The sequence below is a fragment of the Aquila chrysaetos genome, chromosome 5 (assembly GCF_900496995.4).
Source record: "Aquila chrysaetos chrysaetos chromosome 5, bAquChr1.4, whole genome shotgun sequence".
Lineage (NCBI taxonomy): Eukaryota > Metazoa > Chordata > Aves > Accipitriformes > Accipitridae > Aquila > Aquila chrysaetos.
Genome location: NC_044008.1, coordinates 12,174,396 through 12,202,336, shown reverse-complemented (window position 1 = coordinate 12,202,336; position 27,941 = coordinate 12,174,396). Strand labels below are relative to the sequence as shown.

The window sequence follows — 27,941 nt, the reverse complement described above, 5'->3', positions numbered from 1 at the left end:
GCAAGATGTGTTTTAGCTCTCTGCTTCCTACCTCTACTGAGAGACCTGCACGCACTGGTGGCCTTGGACAGCTTGCAGGACTCTGCTGTTCAGTGACCAAGTTGCCTTTTCTAGTGTTCTCAGTAATTAGATTAACCAGAACACAGTGAGTGTATGGTGAAAATTATATTGAAATGTATTTTACAAAAAAGAAAAAAAAAATTGTCAGTGATCGGATTTCAAAAGTGAGTGTTGTTTCAAGACCAAATTTCAAAACTCAGTTGAATATATTTAGAACTCCCATTCTGTTTAACATAGTTAAATATTTTCTGTAGTTATAGTCACAGTAAATCAGGAGCTAAAGGGGAGCAGTTCTTCCTTAGCAAGTTCTTTGCTTAGAGAATGTATCCCTGCACCAAAGTCCAAGGACGTGTTTTTGCCATGAGGACTGGTGTGTTTATATCTATTCTGCACTGGTGGAAATGATTACTGCAGTGACAGGGCACCAGAGAGGCTGTCCAGCAGCAGGACTAGTAGTTATTATTATTAAAAAAAAAAAAAGTCTTATCTTTAATTATTAGGGGGGAAAAAAAAAAAAAGTTTCAACTTGCCTGCATGGCCTATGCAGGAGCTGATCATTACTGTAATATTGCTTTCTCCCTTAGGGATTCAAAAAACTTGCCTCCATCTTGCTGTGTTTTACTTTTTCCAAACTGGATAGCAGCATTTGTCAATTTTACACATGTGTAGTTTTTATGTACGTGTTCCTCAGCTCCTCTAACAAAACAGTATAATTAAACATTCAGATTTGCACTGCTCTTTGTCATACACCAGTTAACTCTGGGGGGGTTTGCCTTTGTTGAATTAATGGTATGTCATTTTTAGTTGTGTATGTAACATGGAAACGAGAGAGTACTGAATGGAAATTATCTATTGATGCTGTTTAATGCTATAGCTTTCTTAAGGCTTCAAATACAAATAAAAGTCAGTTATCTGCTATATATTATCTTTTTTCTCCTGTCACTAGAAAACACAGGATACTGAAGTATCCCCAGTTTCCTGAGAAGTGCTGATTACCTTCAAATCGTATTGATTAAAATAGTAATTTCTCTTTGATTCCAGTAGGATTTATCAGCAGCTGGCATTTCTGTGGAGCAGGAACATTTTTTTCAATCTTCTTGTGACATACAGAAAGTCAGTGTTGGTCTGCAATGCTCAGGCTATACCCAAGGCTTCAAGTGACAGCTAACGGAAGCCTAATTGATATTGTGTCTTCCCTAGAGTTTTTTATTTCAGTCAGTATGCAGGATGAAGAGAGGAAAGTGGACTGAGGTGAAGTCAGGCTATGAGCAAGGGAATGAAGAGCTAGAAAAGCCCACAGTCTTTCAGATTTTCTTTGATTATTATGTCTGTGACTGCATCAAATACAAACTTGACATTCTGGGTGTCTGTGGCACATGTCAAGTGAGAATATATCTCTTTATCTTCTTTCCTTATGTTCAAGTCTAGGAATTGTTTCTTGATGTAATTTCCAGCATCTTCAAAGGTATTTAGTCCTAGTGGAGAGAACGGTAAAAGAAAGAAAAGACACATTTCAACTGGTACTTCCTCACAGCTGCTAAGAAACAAGACTTCTTTTTTTCTGTTTTTTTCTTTCTTTTCTTTTTTTCTGAAGGGAATGAACTTCATGCAATAGGTGTGAAAATTTTGTATCTAAACTGCCCACCTAAATTTAAATTTCAATGCCTAACCAGAAGTCCTCGTTTCTGAAGTGAAATGCTCCTAAGTCAGTGTGAAACAGTTAAGGACCTTAGAGAGAGAGCAGAAAGTGAGAGAAACAAGAAAAAAGGAAGGAGCGTAAAGTCAAAGGGAATCGGGTGGATAGCAGACAAAATTGGTGGGAAGTACAAACATGAAGAGATAAAGAAATAAAGAAGGAAAAAGGGAAAAATTCAGATGCTTATATATTCGGTCATAATTTCTTCATGCAGCTTTTCTGCCTTTCGGTAGTACTCCTTCAGAACAACAGCAGGTGTAAACACTGGTACCGCGGACTCGCTGTAGGTCTGGAGCGGGATGAGAGTCCTGGAGGCAGGCTGTGCCGAGAGCCCTTGCTGGCTCCCATCCTGTCTGAAGCCTCAGGCAGTGTAAAGTGGCGTAGCTCCACTGAGTCTAGCACATATTTGATTATCCCAGTGAAGCACTGAGTAATTTTGGGTTGCTGTGTTGATGTGTCCTGAGAAAGGGAGTGAAGGAGCTGGTTTTCAGGAAGTGCGCAGAACCCATCTTCTAATAATAATATTGCTTTAAGTATGCTTCATTCTGGACACTCCCTATCCCAAATGCATTAGGTTAATACTAAAATACTGACAGATTTTGGCTTTTCTGGCACTTTCTGACTTAGCCTCATATATTCTCTTGCACCAGCTGGGAACAGCTGCTGGTTTTTATTTCCAGTAGACACTACTGTGACATGCAAAAGGAGGCAGGCTTCCTTTATGGAATGGATTTTCAAAATAGGGACAAAAAAACTTGGATCCAGTTATGGTGTGTGTGAATGGTAAGCCACTGACTTGTACTGAAGTATTGGCTGGGTTCATCACACCACACTTCAGCCATCTGAAACTTCTAGGTCTCTCAGCTTCCTCTACCGCCAAGGGAGAGAAATAAGCATCTCCAGAGAGACATGACCCCACCCTAAGATAAACATGATGAGTAGGTGAGATGAATTGGATTCTGACCATGTCTGTCCCATACTATTCTTTGAGACTAAGGCTAGATGCTTAGATAAGATGCTTAACATTTAAATGGTTATATATAGGTGAGTTGAGTCAAAGTCTGAGTCTTTAATGCATGGCCTGCACTAATCATCTGAATGTATTTTCTTCTGAAAAACCCAAACTTACCATTATACTCAGGAAAGCAGATATTCAGATGAACTTTTGTTATTTTCTCTTGAAAGAGGTCTTTTTTATTTAGAAACAGCACAATGGAAGTGGCTGCAAAGCACTTGTGGTTGCAGATGCTGTTGAACAGCTGAAGACTTTCATGCATTCTGTTCTGTTGAGATGCAAAAGGTAAACATGAGAGACTGACAAATCTCATGCCCATATGTCATTTTTACTGTAATGTTCTTTACCGGCAAGAACCAATACAGCATAATAGCCTTTAAATGGTTATCAGGGAACAGGAATAGTTCTGATATGCCATCAGAGAGTACATTAAAACTTAGCAGCAAGAAGGGTTGTTTGTCTCTTCTGACTCACCACTTCTTTATCTTCCACCAGAACCATGTCATAGGCACTGAGTGCAGCACAGAATATGATGCAAGTAACTCCCTCAAAGCAATGAATCCACTTTTTTCTCTCTGATCGCTGTCCACCCACATCAAACATCCTTTGCAGAAAAAATAACATATGTACAATGTAAAGCACTAACTGATAAGGACAGAGTCATGCTGTTAATGTGCAGAGTGCAACTGGAAATCAATGACAGTCAAATATCCAGCTTTTCCAAATATTGGTCTGTTTCCATCCCAACAGGTCAAGGAGTACTATATATTATTTATGGCTTTGTAGTGGGCATAAAATGAAAAGTAAAGGCTTAAATACCTGCATATAGGAAATACATTCAGTACTTTCGGGTGGCACTCTGTGTTGAGGAAGTGGGGCTCTGCATAAGAGCTCAGTGCAGGACTAAGCCCTGCAGGCAAGGATTTATTCAGGACAAAGTTCATACGCGAAACATTGACAAAAGACCCTCAAATTCACAGTCATTTGTTACTTCACAGTTTTGCTTGTAGTGAATGGACACATTGATCAGTAAGACATGTGACTGGAAGCTGATCATGGATTGACCCACTGGTTATGTTTAATTGGCTAGTGTAGATCTATATTTAGTCATCTATTCATTGCCCCGGCACAATCACTTAGCTAACTGTATAACCTGCAGCATGTGTTTGTGTGTGGGGGGGTCTCTGCCCTATCAATCTCATTAGTTGCTGTTTAAGCGGCAATTTATGGGGAGCAGGAATCCCTTCATTTGTAGAGAGGAATAGAGCTGTCCTCCTCTGCATTAATTTCCTTCAGTCTTTGCCAGAAATTACTACCTTTGGGTAGAGTCATATGAACTTTTTATGGACTCTTTATATGGGGTCCAAAGCCAACCGAGCATACCTGGCTGGGACCTAGTTAGGGCCCAACTGAGATGGAGCTGTCATCAAAGCTACCATGGTTCTGGTTAGCATTAGCTTTCAAAGTTCCCAATTACATTTGCAGTTCTTCAGTGATAAGGGATGGGGCTTTCTTTTCACTCTTTTTCTGACATAAAAGGTGCCAAAATTGAACATTTTAAGTGCATTACAAGGGAGAAAGAACATGTAAAAAATCAGATTTATCCTACCCTTACTTTTTCTGTTTCCTTGTGTACATGATGACTTTTCCCTGTGCTGCCTGTTGTTGAAGTTAAAGTTGTAAACCCTAATCCCCTCTTGCATTATCCCTTCCTTCAAGAAAATGCATTAGATCTTAGTCTCTGGTGTATCTCCTGCAGTATCTGGAAACTAAACACAACTCGGTTTTTACAGCAATGAAAATATTGGGATTCAGTATGAAAAAATTATGTCAGTAATAAACAAAGCACGAATAATTTGTTACTGAAACACCATTTTTTGCAGTATATTGATCTTCTGTTTTCTTCACCATCAGCAATGCAGCTGATGGAAACAAAGGTTATTGTTAATCATTTTTCATCCTCCTTAGAAGAGATGAAATCCTTCCCAATGGTCGTGATGAACTGTTTCTGCAGCTGAGGAGCAATTAGAAAAAATTATTTTTTTTCTAGTACATTTCATCTCTGATCATTGGGTGTCTATAAATGTGAATTATTAGGAAATCAGGAAGCTGTTGTGGAGCAAGATTTTAGTAACAGTAATGGCGTCCTTCCAAGCATATCTTCACTGAGTTCAGTATGCCTACTGAAGAGTGAGGTCAGTATGAATAAAGCGTCTTGATTTTTGGCTGCCATTAGTGCCCCAAAATCACATGCCATTATGTGTCTTCCTTGATTTGTGGTATGTAACTCTGAAATCAGGGTCATGGGGGGAAAAAGGCTTCAAAATTTAGTCTGCACTAAAGTTTTGCAAGCATATATAATCATATGAATCTGTATTCACTTCCTGCAAGCTTTTAGCATATTGCCCTGTGAATATTCATGAGAAGTCAGTTAAAATAGGACAAGATCAAGGCCAGAGGCAATGCTTATGGGCAGTTTTTGTTGTACTAACCTTAGTTTGCTTAGCTCTTCTCATGTCAGCCTAGAATGTAGCATATGCCCATGTAAAATTGAAGTCCCTCTGTGAGTGGTAGAAAATGTATTTCTGAGATGATCTTTTTGTTTTACCAAGACAGTCAAAGTTAGTCTTGAAAGCTCTATATTTTCCCAGCACTGGTCTTGGAAAACTTAGCTACAGATATGGGGCTAGATATATATTCATTTGCCCTAATGGTGCTTATAGTGAGACTTGAAGACTAAAATAAAGCTTGCCTGATTTCAGTCAAACTCTTCCTAGCACATCAGTGGAAATGACAGCAGGAGAGGACCTATGGAGATCAGACCTTCTTTTAAAAATATTTAAGTACGTTCTGAGCTCTGGAAATCAAAGTCAACATTAGTGAAATAAATTGAAGACCACAAGAAAGGTAAATTACACTAAACCAGCAACGTAACCACTAAGAAGATAGCAAATAACAAGAGATGTCTGTGCAACTGTAATTCAGTTCCCTGGAGTAGTACTGGGATTTAGACTTTTACTGCACAGATACAAAATGTTTTCTGCCTCGTTCAGTTCAGGAGAGGGACAAGTGTTTAGTGAATGAAGCATCTGTTCATGTTGTCTTTCTATTCATGTATGGCTTGTGACCTCAGGCCTCATTTAAGTACATCAACCAAAACTCTCAATGTGGAAGTGTTTCATCTCTTTATAGAAGTTTCTATGGTACTTATCAAACTAACTGCAGAGTCATCAGGATCCCCCAGCTGTTTTGCATTGCTCTGGCAATGCAAAATAGCAGTAACTGGCTGGTTAAGATGGATTTATAGCTGCTCTGCGTCTCTATAGCAGCTCAAACCCTCAGACTATTTTGCAGTGATTTTACCTTGTATTACTCAAGTGCCTAAAACCACCAATGAATTTACTCACATAACACTACTGTGATGCATAGCAGAGAGGCTAAACACAGTGGTTTTTGTGTTTGTGGTGGCATTAGGAGCCTTCCTCTTGTTTACAGACATTCAGATAACTTAATTCTCAGTTGTGCTGCATTTCAGTTGGACCTAGTTGGAATATAATTCTGATATTCTAATATCAGGACTGGTAGCATTCATGTCAAAGAGGGTTTGCACTCTGATGATTTATTTCTCCATCCTGATTTTATTTTGTACATAAACTATGATTGTAACTGAAGGTGCTCAGATTTCCAATGTACAAAGCTGTCTGGAAATAAGTTAATCAGAGAAAAAGAAGATGACATCTATGACGTTGCACTGTAGTGTTTGTGGGTAAGTGCTGAATTTTCACAAGTGATCAGTGTATTAATAGGTGATAATAATTTATTTGTAGGGCATCTACTTCAGAATCTTATTTTGTATATGTAATCTCCATTGTGTCAAAGCATAGATGGTTTGGGGGATGTTTAATTGCCACACGAGAAGAAAAAATGAAGCCCAATGAAAAATGTAAAAGTTATAATCCTGGTGCTTTATACATCTATCTGTCTCTACAGGCAGTTTCTTGTCTGGACTAAATTCCTCAATTTGCACCCCAGCCTTTAAATTAAGAATTAAATGGAATTCAGTCCATAGAGAAAAGCATTATAGAACACTGAAACTATCATAATTCATTCAAATACATTTTCATGTGGAATTAGATGTTTTTAATTGGTTCACCGAGCATAACAAAATCTTGAGTATCTGAAACTGTCAATTATTTTTCAGTCAAATTTCTCAGAGACATTATTTTCAAGACTTTTTCTGAACATTTTGCTTTTCATTTTAGATGAGCATGAAGGCATGCATGCTAATACTGAAATTTCCCATGGGACAGAAATTATTCTTTTTTTGCCAGCTGTAATGCATTCCAGAGTTAAGAGCAGTTATTTCCGTTCTCAAAAGAAGAGAGTGAAAGGTTGAGAGTGCGTGCAAATTAGTAGTCATTAAATGTTTTGCATGCTGTTAAGGACATTTATGTAGGCAAATTTCATAAATGTCACAAACAATTATTCAAATGGCAGGATACAAATAATGCTTTTAGACACTTACATATGTAAAATGTCCTTTTAGAACCTGATATTCTGAGATCTTTTAATAATAGTCCATTATATGCTTAAATCTGGAGTACTGGTACTAAAATACCTTGCTTTTTGGCTGTTTCAAAATATTAAATACAAGTGGATTCAAGGATATCACAATGGGATTACCAATATTATAATAGGTCAATACCTTTGAAAGAAAATACTTTAGAAAGATAAAACCTCAGAAAACTGTCAAGAAAACTGGCTTTCTCACCTGAAGTTCAAATCCTTGAAAGAAAACTGAGTCTCTATAATCCCAGTTGTTTTCACTCGGGAGTGCAAAACATCTTGCTCACTAGGCACATAGTCTGGCATTGCTAACCTGTCCAAATCGTTGAGGTAACTAAGGAGAGTAAAAAGAAATGGTGATCGGTGAATTCAAAAGATGAAATGAACATTACATAATCACTTCATATTGAGCTGCTTTTAAATATTTCATGTAAATTGCACATTTAAATACAATACTGTTGGTTTTTATACAACCTAGATCCACAATCCAGAGCTTTTCTTTTTTTCTTTTTTCTTTTTTCTTTTTTCTTTTTTTTCCTTTTTTCTTTTTTCTTTTTTTCCTTGTATATAGAAGCTTAATTTAGTTGTATATAATAAACATCTTTCTGAGAATTTCAGTCCAGGAAAACCCTTAATTTCCTCAGGGATGCTAAAAACCTAACTTTTCAGGGAAGGGGTTTTGTCCATTTGCTTTCAGCAAGTGGGAGTTGCCACCACAGAGGAAGAACCTCAAGCATCTTACAGAAGCACATTGACTGGAAGTTATTACAGCCTATCAGACCTGTTTTAACATTACCTTCCTTCCTAAGTGAGAGGGAGGGCATAATATTTTGGAGGAATTCACATTTAGGAGCTGTTTTCCCTGCAGACCTATCAGTTTACAAGAGGAAGGTACATGATAATTTAAAAAAATATATTTTGTAATCAAAACCAGAAGCTTCAATGAAGCTGAGGCCCCCCTAGGTTAGTATTCTCACAACCCCGTGGAAAAGAGTGGATTATCTGTTTTTATGTCTGGCATACAGAGATAAAATCTGCATGAAACAAGAATGCCAACTAGATCTTTGAAGCCTGTTCCTGTCCTACCAGCAACCCTTCTCCTTTCTCTTCCAGGGGCAAGGAGCATTCTCAAAATGGCTGGACAGAGCCTATGAATCCTACTAGCTGGTCTAGGAATCTGTGTAAAGAGGTTATGAACTGAGAGAAGGAAAAGAAGAGGTGATGTCTGGGTAGCTTCCTACCTTTTAACTACTAATATTCAAATAAAGCCACAAGCAAGAAACCACATACAAAGGTTGAAGCATTTTCAAGCTTTCGGTGTCCCAGTTGGTTGCTTTCCATTTGTAGCCTCTTGTCTCTTGACAAACAAAACACAGTCTCTCTAATGTTTATTAGGCTTCGTGCCTTTTTTTTCCTTCTCTAACACAAAGTCTGCCCAGCATGAAGTTCTGCTGTTCAGTTTAACCAGACAACTACCAAAACAAACCTCACAGCTCATCATCCCTGTCTGCAATATTTAATAGATCTGTAAATAAATAAAATAAAATAAAATAAAATGAAAAATAGGTTTTTTTAAAGCTAGAATCTTCCATTTGGAGATTTGTAAGTAATGCTTGGAAATGGGATTTTCTAATTTTACGTTGAATAGACTGAGTCCACTGAGCAAGGAGTGCTGAAGTTCATCTGAGTAATCCAATGTTTGCCCATTATTTGAGTCCAGGAAGCAATCTGTTTTAAAAAAAAATGCAATATACCTCTAGTTCTCTGAGTGGGGCCTGAGGCAAACTCAGCTCAGCTCACTTTTGTGGAACACAGAAACAAAAGACATTTTGCAATTTATAAAGCATGTAAGCACTAAAATAAACACTTGTATATAAAATTCATTATAAAGATCTGATAGTTCTTAGTCACAAATACCTAAATTCAATTCAACACAGCCAATTGTAATTGCATAAAAAATTAGACCAGGTTAATTATTTAGTTAATGGAGCAAGAGAAGCATCTTCAGATTCTTCCTAGAGCTGTAGGCAGCTCCAAGGGGACACTCTGCAGGCCAACTCTCCACTTGCAAAAGAGGCACCGCAAACTAGCAGGTTAGTCTAAATGCCTGATCTTTCCTTGACTTGAATGAGGTGAGACGAATCCTACCCTGAGAGACAAATGACTGAGCAAGCAAGAAGAACCATGTACCACTGGTAGCTATACAATGACATTTAAGGTCATGATTTATAATCCTGATTTTGCCCCTTCGCTCCATCTCAAAACAGGATTAATTCCAGGTGAGTCTAAGGAAGAAATTCCAGCCAAATTTGACATACATGGGATTTTCTATTATTCAGAAGATCTCATTTTTTTCAATTAAAACACACAGAGTAAAGGCAGTGATCAAACTTCATTAGGATGAATTAATACTGAAAAGACTAAGAACAGATAACCTGAGAAGGTCAGTTTACACAATATAAATCAATACTCTGTGTAGGAGCTGATTCACAGGAGCTGAGAAACAGGGTTTTGGTTTAAAAGAAATTGAAATGTAGCATTAGATGGTTGATTGACTCTAGCTGGTTTTGAATTGATCATTAGAAGCCCAGTAGCAAGGGCAAAAATTAAGTTGATTTTAATGGTTCAGAGCCAAAGGCTAGATTTTCAGAAGCATCGGGTACTGAAGGATGAAGACAGAGGATTAGCAGGATTTTCAGAAGTGTTCAAGCAGATGAAAAACATATCACTGTTGTTTTTAATGTAACTCTAGCAATAAATAATGATTATTGGCTCCTTTACAGTCTGTACTAGCTCCCTTAAATACTGAAACCTATTGCAGGTTAAAAGATGACACAGCTCATAAGACTGAAAGGGAATTACTTTAGACTATCCTATCTTCTTTTTAGCCAACAGAACCTAATCTGCCAGGCGTAGTGTAATATTTTTTTTTTCTGCATTAGGGTTTTTTTGGTTGTTTGGTTTTTTTTTTTATATATTTCTAGCAGTGTTTTTCCTTTTAATTATGATGGCTGACTTGTTATGGGCTTTTAGTGCTGGGAACTGCAGTGTGGCCTGTCAGAAAGGATGTGTTAGAAAACAAAAGATTGCTCTGTACTATTCCTATAGAAATACAAGGGTGCCATAAAATACTGCCAAATCAGGCACAAATCAATGCAGGCAGTATTTTCTTTGTTTAGGTATCTGGCAGAAAGGTCTTCATTCTTGCTTTGAAGATATAAAGAGACAAAGAATTTTTAATATTTTCATGGTATCTCTCTTCTACTATCTACCATTAGTGAGCTATTACTGCCTTCCGTTTGCCCGGCTCCTGGACCAGCCTCCGGTCATGCCTTTCCCTGCTGAGTGGAATGGACACCCAACACCTTGTGAGGTTTCACCTGCAAGTGCCCTCAGCCTGTAGGAGGAGCTGCAGGAGCAGAGAAACCTCCATCTGCAGATCTTGGAAGATGGACCTCAGCTGGAGCAACCTTCTGCCCCAGGTCTAGAGTCCGACTTACGCACTCTAGGAAAACTCCAACCCAGGTGACACCTCCCTTCTCGGTCTCGTATGAGCTTAGGGAGAAAACAGCAGAGCAGGACCAGTGTAGCCTGCAAGAACAGCTGTTCTGTTGCAACCAGACCAGGGAATCCTGAAAAGTCTAAGCTTACTGACTACATCTAAGCTAGGAGATGTACTCCAGCTGAATGGTGACCCTTCGTGGAGCTGGAGCGGAGCAGCCCTACTCCCCCGCTTGTCTGCCGGCCACCTCCCAGGCTGCAGAAAGGGAACTGGAGACCATCAGGTTGGCGAGCGGCTGCAGCACCGCTGGCCAAGACCAGCTGGATGCTGAGGTGGTAATGGCCCAGGGAACACCCGTCCATGCAGCCAGATTGGTTTAGAGGAGAGTTTTTATAGTTTTCTCCAGACTTACGTTTAGCAGCTTGAAAGGTATACATTCAAAATACAACTAGAACCTAAGCTGTTTCAATTCACCTTTTTCCTCATTTTGTCAATCTTGGAATTACCTAGAGAGAGAATAGACTTTGTTTTTGCAGTTTAAACAAACTCACAGAAACAAATTGTTCCTTGTTTTCACTTGTTTCCTTCAGTTAAGCATTTCTAATACATTATAAACATCAGCAAAAAACCTCATTGTTTTTCAGGTTAATGAGCAATAATTTTCATCGGCTATTCTGCACGTGAGGAAGAGTTCTTGTCGCAAGCCTTCCTACGCTGTCCGTTACGGTAATAGCCAGCTGGTCAGCACCTGCAGCTGGTGTCACCTACTAGGCTGCCGAGTCATTGAGCTGGTACTCCGCTGCCCTTGCGAAGCAGGCCTGGGTCCCGCTGTCCCTCCACAGTTGTTTGATGAGTTCAACCAATTCAGAAGACATGTCGCCATCCTCCAGAGTTGTTGCCATGGCACACAGCTTCCTTTCATCTTCCTAAAGAGAAATTTCAGTAAATATTGTGCAAACTCACTGTGCCCCTCCACCTCCCTGAAGATGTGCTTGGTTTACAATGTGTTGCAGGGGCAAAATTTCTCATTTTCACTGATTTTTCCAGGTAGCTGTACTCACCTGTGCATGTAAGCATCCTTTTACAAGCTCACTTCCCTCTAGTTAGTGCCGAGGTTAGACTTAAATTGTGATGCACAGAGTTTTCCTCTTTTTATTGTTTTGTTTTGTTCATACAAGAGCTCAGTTTCATCCTACCATAGGTGTTCACGAAAGGTCCAACTTGGAAGGAAGACTTTTATTGTAAGAGAGAGTAGTGAGGTATCAAAAACTAAATTAAAAAGGATATTTAAAACGTAAACATATTATAACTACATCAAAGCAGAAATATATAGCTAAATATATTTTTGAATGTATGTGGAAGAAAAAATGTCTAGCTTTAGGCCACAGTGAGAAATGTGGCAAAGTGAATAAAACTGGTAAATGCATTTCCCATATGCTTTTTATTTGGGGAAGAAGAAACCTGTAACTGAATAAAATCCCAAATATTTTAAAAGTATTATTCTGTAATTTCTTCCTTTTGCAGTCAATCCAAAAAGACTTCAAGTAATGTATTACATTAAAAATATTTCTTTTCAGTGGTTAACAGCTTAGGAATGTACTGTAAATAAAGAGCATGATTAAAATAGGGTCATTTGATACAGTGTCACAGCAATGGATAATTATAGAATATAATTCCTTCCTAGCCATGTAAGTGGACAACTGAAGTGACTTGCAGTCAATAGTTGCAAAAGTAGAAGTGGATTCTGACAGACACCATTTTGGCAGGGAGTATGTTTTATTAAAAAATAGAAAACTTCTTCACAATAATTTGTAACATTTATTTTAGGAATGTACTATACCTTTATGTTTCAATAGAAATTGCAGTTTATGGAAACTTTGTACAAGTAAGAGACTGATCAAAAAGAAAACCCTGCAGGTTTTCTAAAATATTGGAGAAATTGAGTTAGCATGGAGAGAAAAAGAAAAAAAAAGGGCAAATAACCCCTAGAGAATTGCCTTCATTCAAAAGAGGAAGGAGGACAGCCATGCAATTGCCCTTCTACACTAAACAACACCAGCTCCATTTACGCCCCCATCCTCTCACTCAGTGCTGGGTCAGCAGAGCTGAGTCATGTTTTCTCCTGCGTGCCCCTCATTTGTCTCCAGGGCTGCTCTCCAGGGCGCACACTTGTTCAGCTTCCAGGTAAGAGTTGGAATGTTCTCCCTTCAAGATATCGCATATCATTTAATGATTATAGCTCTCCTCCTATGATATTGGATTTGGTGGTTGAATAGCCTGCAACAAGAAGCCTTGAGCTCAGAGCCTCCAGGTGTATGGTTCATGGATTATTATGCAAAAGGTGGCAACTGTGGATTTTGATGCTTATGTAAAAAAGGAAGATAGCGGCAGATTGAGTTTATCATAACCCTGATTTATATCATATTGTGTTTCTCTCTGGCATTTAGACAGACTTCAGATGATTTTCATATTAAAAATAGATTGCAGTGTTGCTTTAGGAAGAAAAAAATACCTCTCCCCAGAACAGATGTTGTTCAAAATTACGTGCTGAGGCACTTTCAGGACCAGTAAGAGGTATTTGCAGGCAGTCCTGGAACATGGATAAACCCATTGCTTTCTGGCCCAAGATAAGCCCAGGCTTTGGGCTAGATGACTTTAAGCAGCTAAATCTGAACCAGAAGACAGCAAGAACAAAGTCCAGCTGAAATCAAAGCTTATAGCAAAACAACTCAAGCTTGTAAATGGCTTATGATTTTACAGAAAATGTAAGCTAAGTTTGGTTTTGGAAGAAAAGGCAATGTTTAGTGGCGATTCAAATAAATGTGACCAAAATTTCGATTTTCTTTAAAACTCACATCCAGGTTGCTTTTATGTGGTTCTGGGGGAAAAGAAGGCAGGCACTGCAAATATTTTATACAGGTGTATTCAACTGTATTCCTAGAGGCCTATTCTGCCAACGACAGTAAGAGTGGGTTTACTGTGATAAACTTACAAAAGCTGTGTTTTCTGCATTTGGTTATATATTATGCGAAGAAATTAACTGGGCTATTTAACAAAATTTTCAATTCCCAGTTCCCCAGGCTGTGAAATCCCTTGAAAATAATGTCTATGAAACTGGCATAGATGATAGATGATGAGTGAACATGTATAAACCTCTCAGAAAGTTTGTCAGGGCTGAGAAAAGAGGCTGAAGTACCAGGGCTCAGGCAGAACATATCTCAATTACAGATGGCAAACAGAGTCTGGACCATGTAGTGGGTATTAGAGGCTGAGCCAGGACTTTTGGCTAGGTGCTGCAAGGTTCAACTGACTTAGGCCATGTAGACTGGTAGGTGGGTCCTTATGTGGTACACGTGTCTATCACAATTGAGGAGACAAGCCAAGCTGCAGCACATTCACATGGATCTATTTTCTATGTGCTGCTTTTGGGCACCATTACATTTGTTTAAATGACTTGCATTCGCGGACCCTTAAAAGAATACAGGAAGAAAACATTTATTTCCTATTTTGCCAAATGACTGTATGAGCTTTGGTAACCTTTGAAGCATTTGTTTATCATTTTTTAGGTCAAAGTACCACGTCATTGATGAAATATAGACTTCTGGAACGAGAAAAGCTCTTTCAGATAACCAGATGTAATTCCCTCTAAGAGAAATCTCTAGGGAATAGGCACAATTTGCCAAAACTGGAACCAGCTGATTTTCTGACAGGCCTTTGAGAAATTGTCAGCAAGGTCTGAATTACAGGCAATAGACTAAATCATTGCACTGAGAAGAAGGGAACGTGTTTTTCCTTTACTTCTGTCCCTGAAAATTCAGCGCGATTGCCAGAAGGTAGCAGGTCTTCTTACTGTGGCTTTTCCTCTATGTGCTTGTGCACAGGGTTGCTAACTGTGTCAGGAGGGTCAGACTCCACTTCTCTGCAGTGCCAATGCACCAGTGCTGCTTCTGTACAACAGGGAGGTCTCTGCTCCAGGAGCAATGCCAAACTGAAATATTCCCAACGTGTCTAGATGACCCTTCCTTACATGGCTGAGCGCCAGGGTTTGTTCATGAAAGGAAAATATTTATTACTTTTCCCAATAGCAATAAATAAGTGACTGTGCAGCTAAGAAAAGGTTTTTTTTCTTTCTTTCTTACATCTTTGTAAGTTGAACATTTCTTTTGTAACAAACAAAATGGCAGTTTATGGAGAAGTTAGACCTCAGGCATCAGTCTTGGGAAAATAAAAATAAGTAAGGACATCTTGTCACATATAACTCAAGCAGTACTTAGTTGCCACTGTCATAAAGCAAATACTGAACACTCTTTGTTCTACTAGTCTCTACTGTTATATTACAAAGAATTGTATTCTAATGCCTATTTCAAGACAAAGGGTGTCATACTCACAATTCTAGCTGGGTTTTCGTAACTGATTCCTAACTTAGTCATTGCTTTCACGATAGACAGGATAGACTGCACTGCGTTACTGTAAATGACAGGTCTGAACTCCATGCGTTCCTGGTAGGTGAAACCATCTTTATGGATGATCCTGGTGCAAAAATAGAAAGCAAAAGGTTTATGGGATGTGTTAAAAAAAAAGTAAAGAACAGTTGGATCAGATGCTTTTGTGGTCAGCATGAGAAAGAAATGAATCCATCTGGCCCTTGGAAAAACAATTATCAATGGTCGATCTGCCTATTCTGCTGGAACAGGTAACCAGAAGTTTCTGCAACTACGTGTAGTTAAATTTATGAGGCTAGGTTTTGACTTCCCAATCTGAGTGAATAGGTATTGTTTTTTTGCCTTGTGGGTGAATATAAGATAATGTATAAATTCAGAACAAGACCCAGGCCCATTACTGTAGATACAGGGCAAGATGCATAGCTGTACTTAGATCCCAAATCTTGTATTATTGGAATCTACAATGTTAGTCATGGGCTGTCACATTGCTTGTTTAATCATTCTCATTTTTATCCAGAATCTTACCTAGAGTAGAAAAAATATTGCAAAAAATATTTCTGCACTGTGGGGTACTTCCTCAAGTAAACAACAAAAAAAATCTTCACTATTTCTTTGTACACCAGTTACAATTTCTAGTTATTGAAAGGTGTTACTGTTATTATATACAGGCTTTGGGGGCATACATATTACTCCAGAGGATTTGGCCTGTATTGCAGAGGACAAAGAACCTTAGCAGTCAAATTCAATTAATCTAATTATGACAGAGGGATTATAATTTCATGATCCTCCTCGACTGGAGAATGGCATGTGGTTAAAGTTCTCCAAGATCAATGTGCAGATTATATTGTGACTCAGAAACATCTTTTTCCATGAGTTGTGAAAAAGGATGAAAACTTCACCCATTTTGGTGTAGCATACTCTCAATGAACAGACACCAAACTGCTGTGGCTGCTGCTGGAACCAAGGCTCTATTCTTCCTCACCTCAGTTGTTCAGAGATGAAGGCCAGGTTACTAAATAAGTAATTTCTGGGCTTTGGGGTTTTGGTTTTTTTTTCTCTGTCTCTTGCCAGAGATACAGTCTGGACAGAGCTATACAAGTAGAAAGGGGTGATGTGAAAGGATCTGCCAGGTTAGCCCAGAATGAGTGTAGGTGTGTGTCTCGGGGAGACTTTCCCTTCAAGGGGAGAGGTCAGCCCTGTCAGAAAATAATTCACTCGCACACACACGCACAAAACCCAGATCACAATTGAATGTGTCTTAACATCTCTCTGATTTATGGATGTCAGAAAATTCAAAAGTTGCCTTCTTGTGTCTGTAGGAATAGCATCTGCAGGAAAAAAGGGTTCCCTAAATGTTTCCCCAGTCACTTCTAGACCAGGCAAATCTATAAACTCTGTTGTAGATTTGGTGTTCTGAATGCTGTTTTCAGCATGAATTCAAGCAAATCTGCAAGACTCAAGGGAATCCTATTGAACTTGGGAGAAAGAAAAAGGGGAGCTGTGTTATGCAGTCTGGTATACTAGTGAACCTGGTTTTTGCCATCCTCTGAAATATCCGTGTATCCCTGTGTCAACACAGTGATTTGAATGGAATAAGAATCGTTCAGAGGGGAGGCTTATTCACTTAGTGGAGTCTAAAGTAGCTCCGTGATAGCGCACGGGATAATCTGGGTCGCCGCTTGGGGATGGCCTAAGCAATGTCCTGTCTGTGAAGCACCACGGAGCCCAGAGCTCCTTACTGGTGTAGGTGGCCTCCTTTAATGGGTCAGATCGCCTCTAACAAGAAATAATTTCAGCTGCCATCAATGTTGAATCTTGCACTGATACTTAAGCATATTCTTCTCACTCTTATCCTTACTACCTGTGAAAGCAGCAGCTTTTCTATAAATAATGGAATGAAATGTATAGAAACTCAAATCCCTTGAAGCACATTAACTTGGTTTAACTACTTTGTGTGTCTCACAGCAGTGGTCAAAACAGGATTTCTTGGGAAGATGGGTGTTTTGCCTGTGGCTGCAAAAATCTGGGATGAGGGAGAAGGAAAGGCCCTAACACAGTCCACAAATGGCTATTTTATATTTTCATGCTTTCCCTTTGAAGAACAAAGGAAGGAAGAAAATATAAGATTCTGAAATAAAACTAGATTCTATAATTACAGAAAGAAAACTTGGGTTTGCTTGAGGCTTTTCATGGGATTTTTTTGTTTCATTGTTGGGTTTTTTTTTTAAATAATGTATTTATGTCCTCTGGCAGAAGGTATCTTAGACAGCCTGTTAAATCAGTAGTGGATTTTGCTGCTTTTATTAAAGATCTGTCATTCTTAAGGAAGGATTGTAAAACAGGCTGACATCTCGTAAGGCCAGAAGGAGCATTTTAGCAAACGGAAAATTTTGTTCCCTGATCTTCCTTGAAAAAATAAACAACATTTAAAAAGTAAGTGCAGGATGCTGAAGGCATGAGGTGTTAGGCTACCAGTCATAATATCTAAATTATATTTCTATTGGAGGAAAAAAGTTAGTCTCCTGGGGTTTTTTTCACACAAGGAGGGCTTCTCACCAGATAGGTAGAATTGTTTCAATATCAACAGGCATGCTGAGTTACCAAATATTTTGTTCCCTGCTTTTCATTCACTGAATTATTTATAGTAGGTTTGCACTGCTAACTTAGAGCATGGTACAGAAATACTCAACTTGGTTTTAAAAAAGTTAGATCACACATTGGAAATGATCTAGTCAGAAGCACAGAACTCCAGAGAAGCTTATATTTTTTCCTTTTTGATTATCCCTCATAACCATCTTAGCCTTTTTAGTGCCTTGCAGCATATCTATATTTTGAGCATCAGGAGATATTGTGCAAAGCTTAGTGGAAGGATTTAAGTTTGATTGAAATCTTCAGTCTGGAAAGAATGAGGCTTATGAATTAGAAAATTATATTAATAGGAGTAGAATTACCCTGATTTTGGTGGAAAATTTTATTTTCAGCAAAATTACTTCTTTTGGAAGCAGCTATCAGTCTTCTCTTGAAAATGTTATGCTTCACTGAAAAAAATTAATTACTGAAATTGGGCTTTTTTCTGAAAAATTTCCCTTCAAAAAAAAAAAAAAGTCCTTGGTTGTGACAGAAAGGTGAGATTTTGCATGAAAAATGATAATTTTCGTGAACAGTTTTCTTGTAAAATAATTCATATTTGTGATCAGGTTGACAGCTTATAAATGCACAGCGCTTTAAAGATGACTCTCAGCTTTGCAGTTTTCTGCCCCCTCCTCAATGCTGCTAAGGGTTATCAGCCTTCTTAAAGTGCTCAATTCAGAGGAACATCTTTAAGCTGCTTCTACTTGGGGAAGCTTTCAGCACAACACATTTCAATGGTTTGCTGAATAGGGAGGGTCTTCTGATTGGAACTCAAAAGAGAAATAAAATTATCCACCATTTAACTGGACCAAAAGAGTTAACAAAGTATTTGATGGATGGTTCTGAATCTGTCTTATTACAAAATGAGCTGCTTAAATAGTAGAAAATTGCTCTTATGACATAATGTTTTTACTTCACTCTTTAAAATGCATTGGTGAAGATATGAAATAGTTAAAAGAACTTAAATTCAGAATAATGTTGCTGATTTCATAAAACAGTCTGATTTTTACACTGGAAGAGATTGGTGCTTACAAAGTGGAGTCATGTCTAAACAGTTACAATGCCTGTGTAATTTTTTTTCTGTATTTGGACAGGTCTAGGAGGAAGACCTGGACACTGTCCATGAAAATAAGGCTAGATACAACAGCAATATTTTATCAGGTTACACAGTAACAGAGGATTTTTGCTGCCTGTGTAAATATGACCTCTGGAACTCAGGTGGATTATCTATTTAAACCAGATACATGATTAGTATTTTGGCTACCCTTAAATAAGTAACTTGAATGAATTTAGTTTTAGCCTGTTTTATTACATGTGAAAATATTGTGGTAGTAAATTGTAAATGGGGACACACGCACACGAATTTGACCTTCCTCTGAAACCAGGGCAAATAAAGCTGCTGACTTCAGTCTGTGTGGCACCATGTGCACTTTGAACAAACATCTACAAGTATTCTTGCAGTAGATTTATGGTGCAGTCACAAGATCTTCCTAACCAGATATTCAGTCTGAATTTGAACAGGGATTTCTGCATTTGAGCTTGTACAGGCTGTTTTTTCCCAGATTGATTATTGTTTGAAAAGTTTTTGGGGTGATACTTTCCTTGCTAAAAGCAGTTCTCATGACACTTCCTACCTATGCTAGGTGGTGGGTAGCAGCTGCTCACTGTGTAGGCTGGTGGCTAAAAATGTTCTCACCTGGGCTGTGGGAGACTTGAGAACAATCTTTCTGACCACTGGCAGGAGCTGCAATAAGACTGTGGAGACCAAGAATGATCTACAGACCCCAGTTTGTGGAAAAAAAAAAAAAGAAAAAAAAAAGACTTTGTGCTATTATACAATGTGAATACTTCGATGTTTTCTCTTGCAATCTAGTGAAATCAAATTAAATTAATAGGGACCAAATTAAAAATGAACACCTGGAGATGATTCACATCGTATGTAATTAAACTGTGGAACTGCTTGCTGTAGAATATTGTGGATGTTATTAGTTTACATTGGTTCGAAAAAGATTCAAGAGAAACATAGGCATGAATTAACTGAAGGCTATTAAGCACAGTGATGCTGTCTCTTGTTCAGGATGCTGCCTGAGTCACGGATCATCAGATACTGTCACGGCATCCAGCACAAGTATTACTGTGTGTTTGCTTGTCTGGTCTGATGATCTTCTGAAAACATCCTTCATTAGCTACAGCAGGAGATGGGATACTAGGCTAGGGGGATCTGCCATGGGCGGTTGTCTTATACATTCGTGTTGTCACTACAGTACTGTAACTCCTACCAAAGCCAATGAAGAAGCTTCCCTGGTCTTCAGTAAGGAGTTGGACCAGAGCATGATTTGATCAGACAGATTTGATTACCAATCCAGCTGTGTGTCTTAGTCACTTTGTGTTTTTCTTTATGTGTTTGAATGAGAACTTGATTTTAATGATTCAGATAAGCATAAATATTGTAGTAAGACATTAGCTAGATAGCCTATATGACAAATACCAAATTCAACAACTGATATGAATATTCATATACTTACTTCATTTGCTTTACAATAGTGCTCTTTCCTGACTCTCCAGCACCTGCAGAAGGGGAATGTTGAGAAGATGTGACCGATACATGAATAAGTAGCAAGCATTAAAAATAACTCTCTGGAACACAGAATTTTGTATCTATGAAGAGACATACAGACGTTTTAGATCCACATTGTACTAACTATAACCCTCCCTAGCGTCCATTCAGACTTAAAAATAATGAAATCCTGGTAAAAGTATTAATTCTGAAAAGGAAAGGGACATTTGAAAAGAAAGGAACATTCAGTCAATTAAGAGAAAAATAGACTCTTTAATTATCAAGGAAATAAAATATGGGTCATATTTTGATTTCATCCCTGGCAGATGGGCAGAAAGACATGAACAAAGTACAGCTTCTGTCAGTGTCCCATTCATTACGTGATTTGTGGCTGCTCATTTAATGTGTATCCTGACCTTTTGTAAGCCAAACCAGGTAGTTCCATGCTCTTTAGCCAGCCTCTTTGAGCAAGTGGCAAAACAGAGCGTGGAGACTTGCATGTGGTCTAACTCATGATGCAGAGGCAGCACATGAGCAAATGTCCTGACACTGGTGTTTTGTCAGTTCCTCTGCCCCGTGGTCTTCTGCTATGAAGTAGTGTGGCTGGAAGTGGGAAACCAGCAGAGCAATGCAACAGATCCAGCTTGGGAACGATCCTGCAGGAGATCCCCATAGCTGGCGGCGAGGTACAGGCATTTGCTTGCCCAGCCAGTTGCAGAACTAGGGCGTAGGTTTGGTAAGATTATGTACGATTAATTTCCCCTTCTTATCTCATGGAAAGTGAGTAATCACAATGCAAACCTTCTGCATTGGAAATCAGTTCAAGTGACTATCATCTTCTGTCAGAGAGAGTGATGAGGCTTGGCAAGAACTGCCAAACGAGCTGGATTTTGAAAGCTCCTTAAAAGAGGATTTAACTTTGCCTGTGAATCCATGGGACAGGAATCATCACTGCTTTTCTCTTTGCAGATTATCATTTACCTCACTGGACGATGTCAGATACTTTTGAGAAAAGAGGAAATCTGGGGCATAGCTATTTTAACTGAGGGCTTCTCAGTGAATGGAACAAACTGATTACAGACTTTCCAAACAGATTTTGTAAAGCTAATAACATTTAAATGACAGGGATTAATTTAGTCAAATGAATCACAACAGACAGCAAACCATACGCAAAGCATTTTCTAAAATCCGTGATGTGAACGGCAGAAAGTGCGAGTGAAAAACGAGCCCATGCAAAATAGGCTGATGCTGCCATCTGCCACAGTTTGGAAAAAATGCAAATTGCTGTAGATCATTTATTATGCCTTCAATGCCCTTCTGAAGAACTTGGTGAAGCCCTGTCAGCAAGGCGGCGTTTGTTACACTTTTTGTAGGGAAGAGAGCAGGCTGGGCTGAGAATTCATACATTCACCTCACGGAAAGATTCCAGGAAACATGATCTAGAAATGAACTTCTCTTCCAGATCTGAAAGGAAAAGTTAAAGTAGAGTGGGAGGCATAATTTAGATCTTTTGGGTTCATTTTCCTACCTCTGCTCATCTGTAATTTATGATCCAGTAATGCCTTTATCTAAACAACAGATGACGCTGAGACTTTGGCTTCACTCCGGAGTACCATGTTAGTCGTAGCGGCATTTGCACCCCAGGAAATGGGTCAGAAACGATTTACTTTGCACCTGTTTCCTTTCTTCCTTTCCCCTCCCGTGCAGCTTGCTCCTCCGGCCGGGGCCCCAGGGCGGGAGAGCAGGGACCGATATAGGCTATCTAGCTAATGTCTTACTACAATATTTATTCCAGCCACCGCAGCAGCCTTCTGCTCGCAGAAACAGCAGCAAGAGTGCATCGTGACAGCCCTTATGTGACTGCACGGGGAGCTAAAGGCAGCTTCCCTTTAGGAGGCAGTGAAAAGGGCAATTATGACCCAGCCCAGATTTTCTGAATAGAAGAGGAGAGCTCAGCCAAACTTAGTCCTGTCCTGAAGCTTGGGAAGTTTAATTGGCTTTTGAAAAACTCTCTGTCTCTGTGAAGATTTATAGCTCAGCCTGATAGAGACCAGTGATAATATGCCATAGCCTGTATTTTGCATTTCACACATTTAGGGTCTTCTAGCTTTTTCACATTTACCTCTGATTTCTCTGTCTCTATTTGCATGCCAAGTCTCCTTGAGACGGATAAAGGGACAGAAAATAAAGGCATAGAAATCTTGGTCAATACCTGAAACCCTGGCCCTGCTCCTGGGAGGTGTAGGTGTTCCCACAGCCAGCAAAGCTGATGGAAGTTTGCTCCCACACGTCTTCCCAGAGATCGCGTTCACCATGCCCCGGGGCACGCCACATCCACCTTCGGCGTGGTGTGGTACACACGGCACTCTGCCAGACCGTAACCTGCCTCTCTCCTTGTTCTGAATGTTTTGAACGGCACCCCAAGACCCAAACCCATCATGTTTCTGGGCACGCTGGGGCTGCAGAGGAGACTGGAGCCGTGCGGTGTGGCTGCAGGCCCCGAGCTGCAGAGGAGCTGCTGTCCCCAGCAGCCTGGCGTGGATCGCCCCACTGCTCCGGGACTGCCTGACCACTTCCCGGCAGGCCACCAGGGCATGTCGACAGAGCAGAAATAGGGGAAAAAACTGGAGGTGCCTTGAAGGACGGTGAGAGTCTCCCAAATTCAAAGGAGAACAGAACCCAGGACCTCAGCTGTAACTTGACGTTACTGTTTTTCTAAGCAGAGTTTGTTTGAATACTTGTGGAAACTGGGGAGAGTACAAGCCCCTTTCAAGTTTAGCGTCTGCTGAGCCATTGAAGAAGCTGCTTTTGTGTCTCAGATCAAGAGCTATTATCTCTTTACAGTTATTTTTGATGTGGAAGTAAAGGTTTGGTTTAGGAAATTTTGCAGAAGTAAAGGTAAGAAAATAAAAAACCCCTATTGCCTGAATATTTTGTTTGAAACCTGTCAGAAAAGCCACTGACAATGACATAAACAGCAAAAAGCAGGAAAAGAAAATCTTCAAATTAAAATCAGAAGAGTTTTCACACCTCTGCCTGAGCCTGGTCTGGTCCATTCAGAGCTCTGGAAACTGTGAACTAGACTGGAAATTGTATCTTCCTGGTCCTCTTACCAAACTCAGCAAACTTTCTCCATGAGAGAAAGAAGGTAGAGAAAACTTCTAAGATCTAACCCTCTTGAGGGAATAAGGTCCTTAAATGCTGCCCCCCCCCCCCCAAAAAAAAAAAGAAAATCAGTATATTCCAATCAATAGCATAATTGGGCTGTCTTTGTGCTCAAAGTCTTTGCTTCCAGTGCAGATGTTAATAACAGGAACTTAAGCCTAACTTCAGTACTACAGTAACTGATTCATTTAACTAGTTTTAAATGTCTATGCTATAAACATCTACATTCAGACTACTTATCAGAGACCTCTTATAGTCAGTGGAGAAAAATATTTGCTACTAAAACTAAAACAAACAAACAGCTTCAGTTTTTGTCACCCTGAAGCAGATGTTTAAATTAAATTGGGTGGGTTGTGCCCTAAAAGTGAGTATTTATCAGTGGAGTGAGCTGAGGATGACCAGCTCAAATGAGGGTGAGTTTTGTCCTGCTGCTGAAAACTGTAGACGATGAGGCCATGGAGTCATACTTTGAAAAGAAATAAGTTCAAAGTTTTAATGATTATTTAAACTGAAGCTAAGTTCTTATTTCTGTGAAAAATCACTGTGAACATCAGCTGTTTTGGCCACGTTTGGAATGTGCGCTGTACTTTGCACACAAATAAATTGCAAGCTGGCTTCCTATGAAGTACAGAAACTGTGTGCGATGTGGTAGACAAGATATGGCCCTGATACAAAGGAAATAAAACTTTCACCTTGGAGTTTGTTCCAGACTCATAAACCAATCTGATTTTTTTGAAGTATAAATATGTAGAGGCTAGATTTGTGGACAAGGTGGGGGGATGGGATGGCCGTGACAACACAGGAACACGTAACACAGGACTTAACCCTCTTGGCTCCTGGACAACTTGTGAGGAATGTCAGAAAGTGGCGTAATTTCACCCCAGTTTTTATGTGCATGTCATATAAACTGTAAATTGTCACCTCAACACAGGTAATGTGTGTGCCCAGTTCATAGAACTTAACATAAACAAATGTGGTGTCTTTTTTTTCTGGATATAATTTCATTTTTGTAAAGGGACCTATTGGAGGATGTAGAGAGACCAGACTAGATATTAAATAATCCTCTCAGGAAATGGCCAGGATACATTTTTTTACATTTTAAGGATAAGAGCATAATGATCACACTGAAAAACTTATGATACACATATCCATTTTTTCCTGAGTATTTTTTACCAATCTGCCTACTGCAAAAGAAACAATGGTGACATCTGGTCTGTAATATAGAGGCAACATATGGTCTGAATGAACAGAAACCTAGGACTAGGGCAGGACTAGACTGGTTGGCTTGAATGGAGCTGCCCTTGATTTATCAAGTGTAAAGTTTGAATAATTTCTGAGGTCACCTCAGAGTTCTGGAAAGATAACAGGTACAGGTCTGAACCATAGCAAATTTAATCCTCTCCTATCTGGCCATTTCACTGGCTGACTATGGAAGAGGCTATATGGTGCCCCTTATGTACATTGCTTCAGCAGCTGTGATTCCAGGTGTTCAAGAGACAATTTCACTCTAGCTGTGCAACAGGCTCAAAACAGACTCATGTTTTATTCACCTCTTGCTTTTTAAAGAACAAGAAAATTCAAGCTGTTAAGTCTATAATCTTTTTTTTTTTCTCTCTCCAACGTGTTTTCTACGAAGTCCTTGTGATCTCTTGTAACAATTCCCCAGGAGAAAAAACCCTCCAAAACATTACCCACTGACAAATTTGACTCTTTATCATCTGTGACATGAATAAAGGAAAATATTGTAGAAATATATTCCATAAAGAAGACTTCAGCAAAAGTAATTTGGATTCCGATGATCATCTAGTCTAAGAAAAGAGTGCTTGTATAGTTGATGAAACTGAAATATGTTCAGATTTGAAATAAATGAAATAATTGAAATCTTTTTCACATAGCTTGCAATTAATCTCAAAGTATTTTACCAAAGGAATCTTGAGACTGATATTAATAGTGTCAAAAGAAGAGTGATTATATACATTAGGAAACATTTAAAACTATAGTCCTATTTATAGGACTATTTATAGTCCTATATTTAAAACTATAGTGTAAGACAGCCTCCAGTACTATTGCCAAGGCATGAAATCTTGAAGATCAAAATATATAATTGAACTGCTTATCTTATAAATTCCTCTTGATCCTATAAATTCCTCTTAAAGGATTCCTTACATCTTCTTCATGGATCAGTGTTGGACAAGCTCAGAGACAGGATGCTGGAGTAGATGGACCCTGGTTCTAACTCGATATGCCAATTCCTTTTTGTAAGAATATATAGAAAGTATTGAAACTTATGAAAGTTTAAATGAAAATATTATTCTGTTTTTTAACCAACTCAAGCTTGCCTCAGTAGGGGCAATATTTTGTCTTAATGTGGCACAGAAAATCTTTGTATTCTCCACTGGACTGAAAAGGTTTGTAAGCTGCAATCTGAATACTGATGATACATAAAGTGTATCAAACTGCTACTTTCCTATTATTATTTGAGTAACCTGCATGGTGGTGTTTTTCTTTTATTTCTTTATTAATAATAATAGTTAGATTCTCAACAGGTATAAATAGACTTTTTGCATAAGATACAAACCAACAGAGTTAAGCCAATTTACTTTATCTAAGGGATCTAGCTGAGTGTGAATAAATGTCAGTTTAAAACCATTTGTAAGCATTGTGGTTACAATGAAGGAAAAATAGAAACGTTTCAATGATCAAAGACTGTTTTTCTATTTATTTTGAGAAACCAATGTAAACTCTCATAACAGGCATCATACTGTTAAAAGAAAAATATTGAGGGTGGCAGTGTTATTGTGCTCTTGGATATTTTCTGTAGGCTATGCAGTACCATGGAAAAAAAAGAGAGAAGAATAAAGCTTCATCAAGGAAAAAAAAAATCATTTTTCATCTGCCATTACACCTGCTGGCTGTTACTAAATTGATCATAGTGTGAATTAGAAGTAGTAGTCTGTGAGTATATTCATCTGTATTCATCTCATTTCATTACCTTCCATTCCACTCTCCACAATATCATTTTTATACATTGAAAAAAGCCCTTCTAAGTCACTTTCTGCCTCTGTAAAAAATGAAGTGCAACAGTTTGGAAAATAAACAATATCAATACCTTTTGACACCTGTGGATTTTCTATGTAACCAGTTATCTCACTTAATCCTCCTGCAAATGAATGCATATAGATCCATGAAAAAAAAAGATAAGTCTGTGCTACCTTCTGCGTAAGTAAGCACCATAACATTTATTCTAACAGTAGGTTCTCAATTCTCAAATCTTTTTAAAGTCAAAAATTTATAATATTTAAAATATAATGCATGCAGTGACATGGCCATTTCCAGCCTGTTCTTTGTGACTTCATGGGTGTGCTCAACCAGAAAACATTTTGTGCATATATTACAGGATCGTCTTCTTCCAATAAAACAGTGAGAGGTGGGAAATTCACTGTACTCAAATGTAATTCCAGAGCAAAATAACCCCTAAATGGAAAAGCATTGTGAGCAATTTTTATTTTATTTACCCAACAGCAGTAGTTTGACTGTCCTGGCTTCCCTCTTTGCATCTTCCTGGAGTTTCTTTTCCAGTTCCCTGGATCTCCTGGCTGACTCCTTGCTCTCAGAACTGGCTCCACTGCCCATCCTGAGGTGTTAAAAATCCTCTGTTTGTCCAGCTGACCTAATTCTTGTCAGACTAGTTGCTTTAACTCAGAAGGAGGACAACAGCCTGTGCTTAAAGAAAATTTAAAAATCCCATTCAACCTCTGTGTTCAGCCTTCAAATCAAACGGTCCCTTTTCACCTGTCACATGATCTCGAGATGCTATTTATATAGGGATTTATATAGAGACAGAAAAACGTACTGTTATGATGTCATAGAATTAAAATGATCCATTCAAGAGCAAAACCAAGATACGGATAGATCTCTGTCCTTGTTCAGATAGATTCCAGCTTGACACACTTCAAAGAAATGTGCAGAATGTCTTAAAACAACAAAATTGGGAATAACCCTGCTCCAGGAAAAAATTTTCAGCTTGTGAATCAGTGTTTATGCCCTGAAGCAAAAAAGGTTTATATGTCTTTGAAGCATTTGCATAATTTATTTTTCATCTTTCTCAGTACTCGTATCTTTAAATTTATGTATTCTTTATTTAAAAATGACAGAAGTTGGATTTATATAGTTAAGACATATTTTGTTTTGAATTATTAATTAACATGCAGAATATTGGCTGCATTTTTGTATTATGGCAAGTACATTTATTTTCTTGTAATGGTGGTGGGTACTTTACTGCAATTTGTAACATCTTTGGGATACTT

General features: G+C 38.7%; 1 protein-coding gene across 1 annotated transcript; it reads right to left on the bottom strand.

Moving 5' to 3' along the window:
- Positions 1 to 1,005: 1,005 nt before the first annotated feature.
- Positions 1,006 to 27,267, bottom strand: GNAT3 (G protein subunit alpha transducin 3). The gene is made up of 8 exons (XM_030014780.2): positions 27,150 to 27,267; positions 20,438 to 20,480; positions 15,228 to 15,369; positions 11,608 to 11,765; positions 7,543 to 7,671; positions 3,246 to 3,375; positions 2,886 to 3,039; positions 1,006 to 1,535 (listed from the first exon to the last, which is right to left on the bottom strand). The coding sequence occupies exons 1-8, from the start codon at positions 27,265 to 27,267 to the stop codon at positions 1,345 to 1,347; spliced, it is 1,065 nt and encodes a 354-aa protein (XP_029870640.1). The 3' UTR covers positions 1,006 to 1,344.
- Positions 27,268 to 27,941: the final 674 nt, after the last annotated feature.

Excerpts from the sequence above, each read along its gene's own strand:
- GNAT3 (XM_030014780.2), bottom strand. The coding sequence starts at position 27,267 with ATGGGCAGTGGAGCCAGTTCTGAGAGCAAGGAGTCAGCCAGGAGATCC. Across the intron at positions 3,040-3,245 it reads TGGTGGAAGATAAAGAAGTG|AACAGAATGCATGAAAGTCT; the intron begins GTGAGTCAGAAG and ends GCATCTCAACAG. Across the intron at positions 1,536-2,885 it reads CTGCTTTCCTGAGTATAATG|GACTAAATACCTTTGAAGAT; the intron begins GTAAGTTTGGGT and ends TCTCTCCACTAG.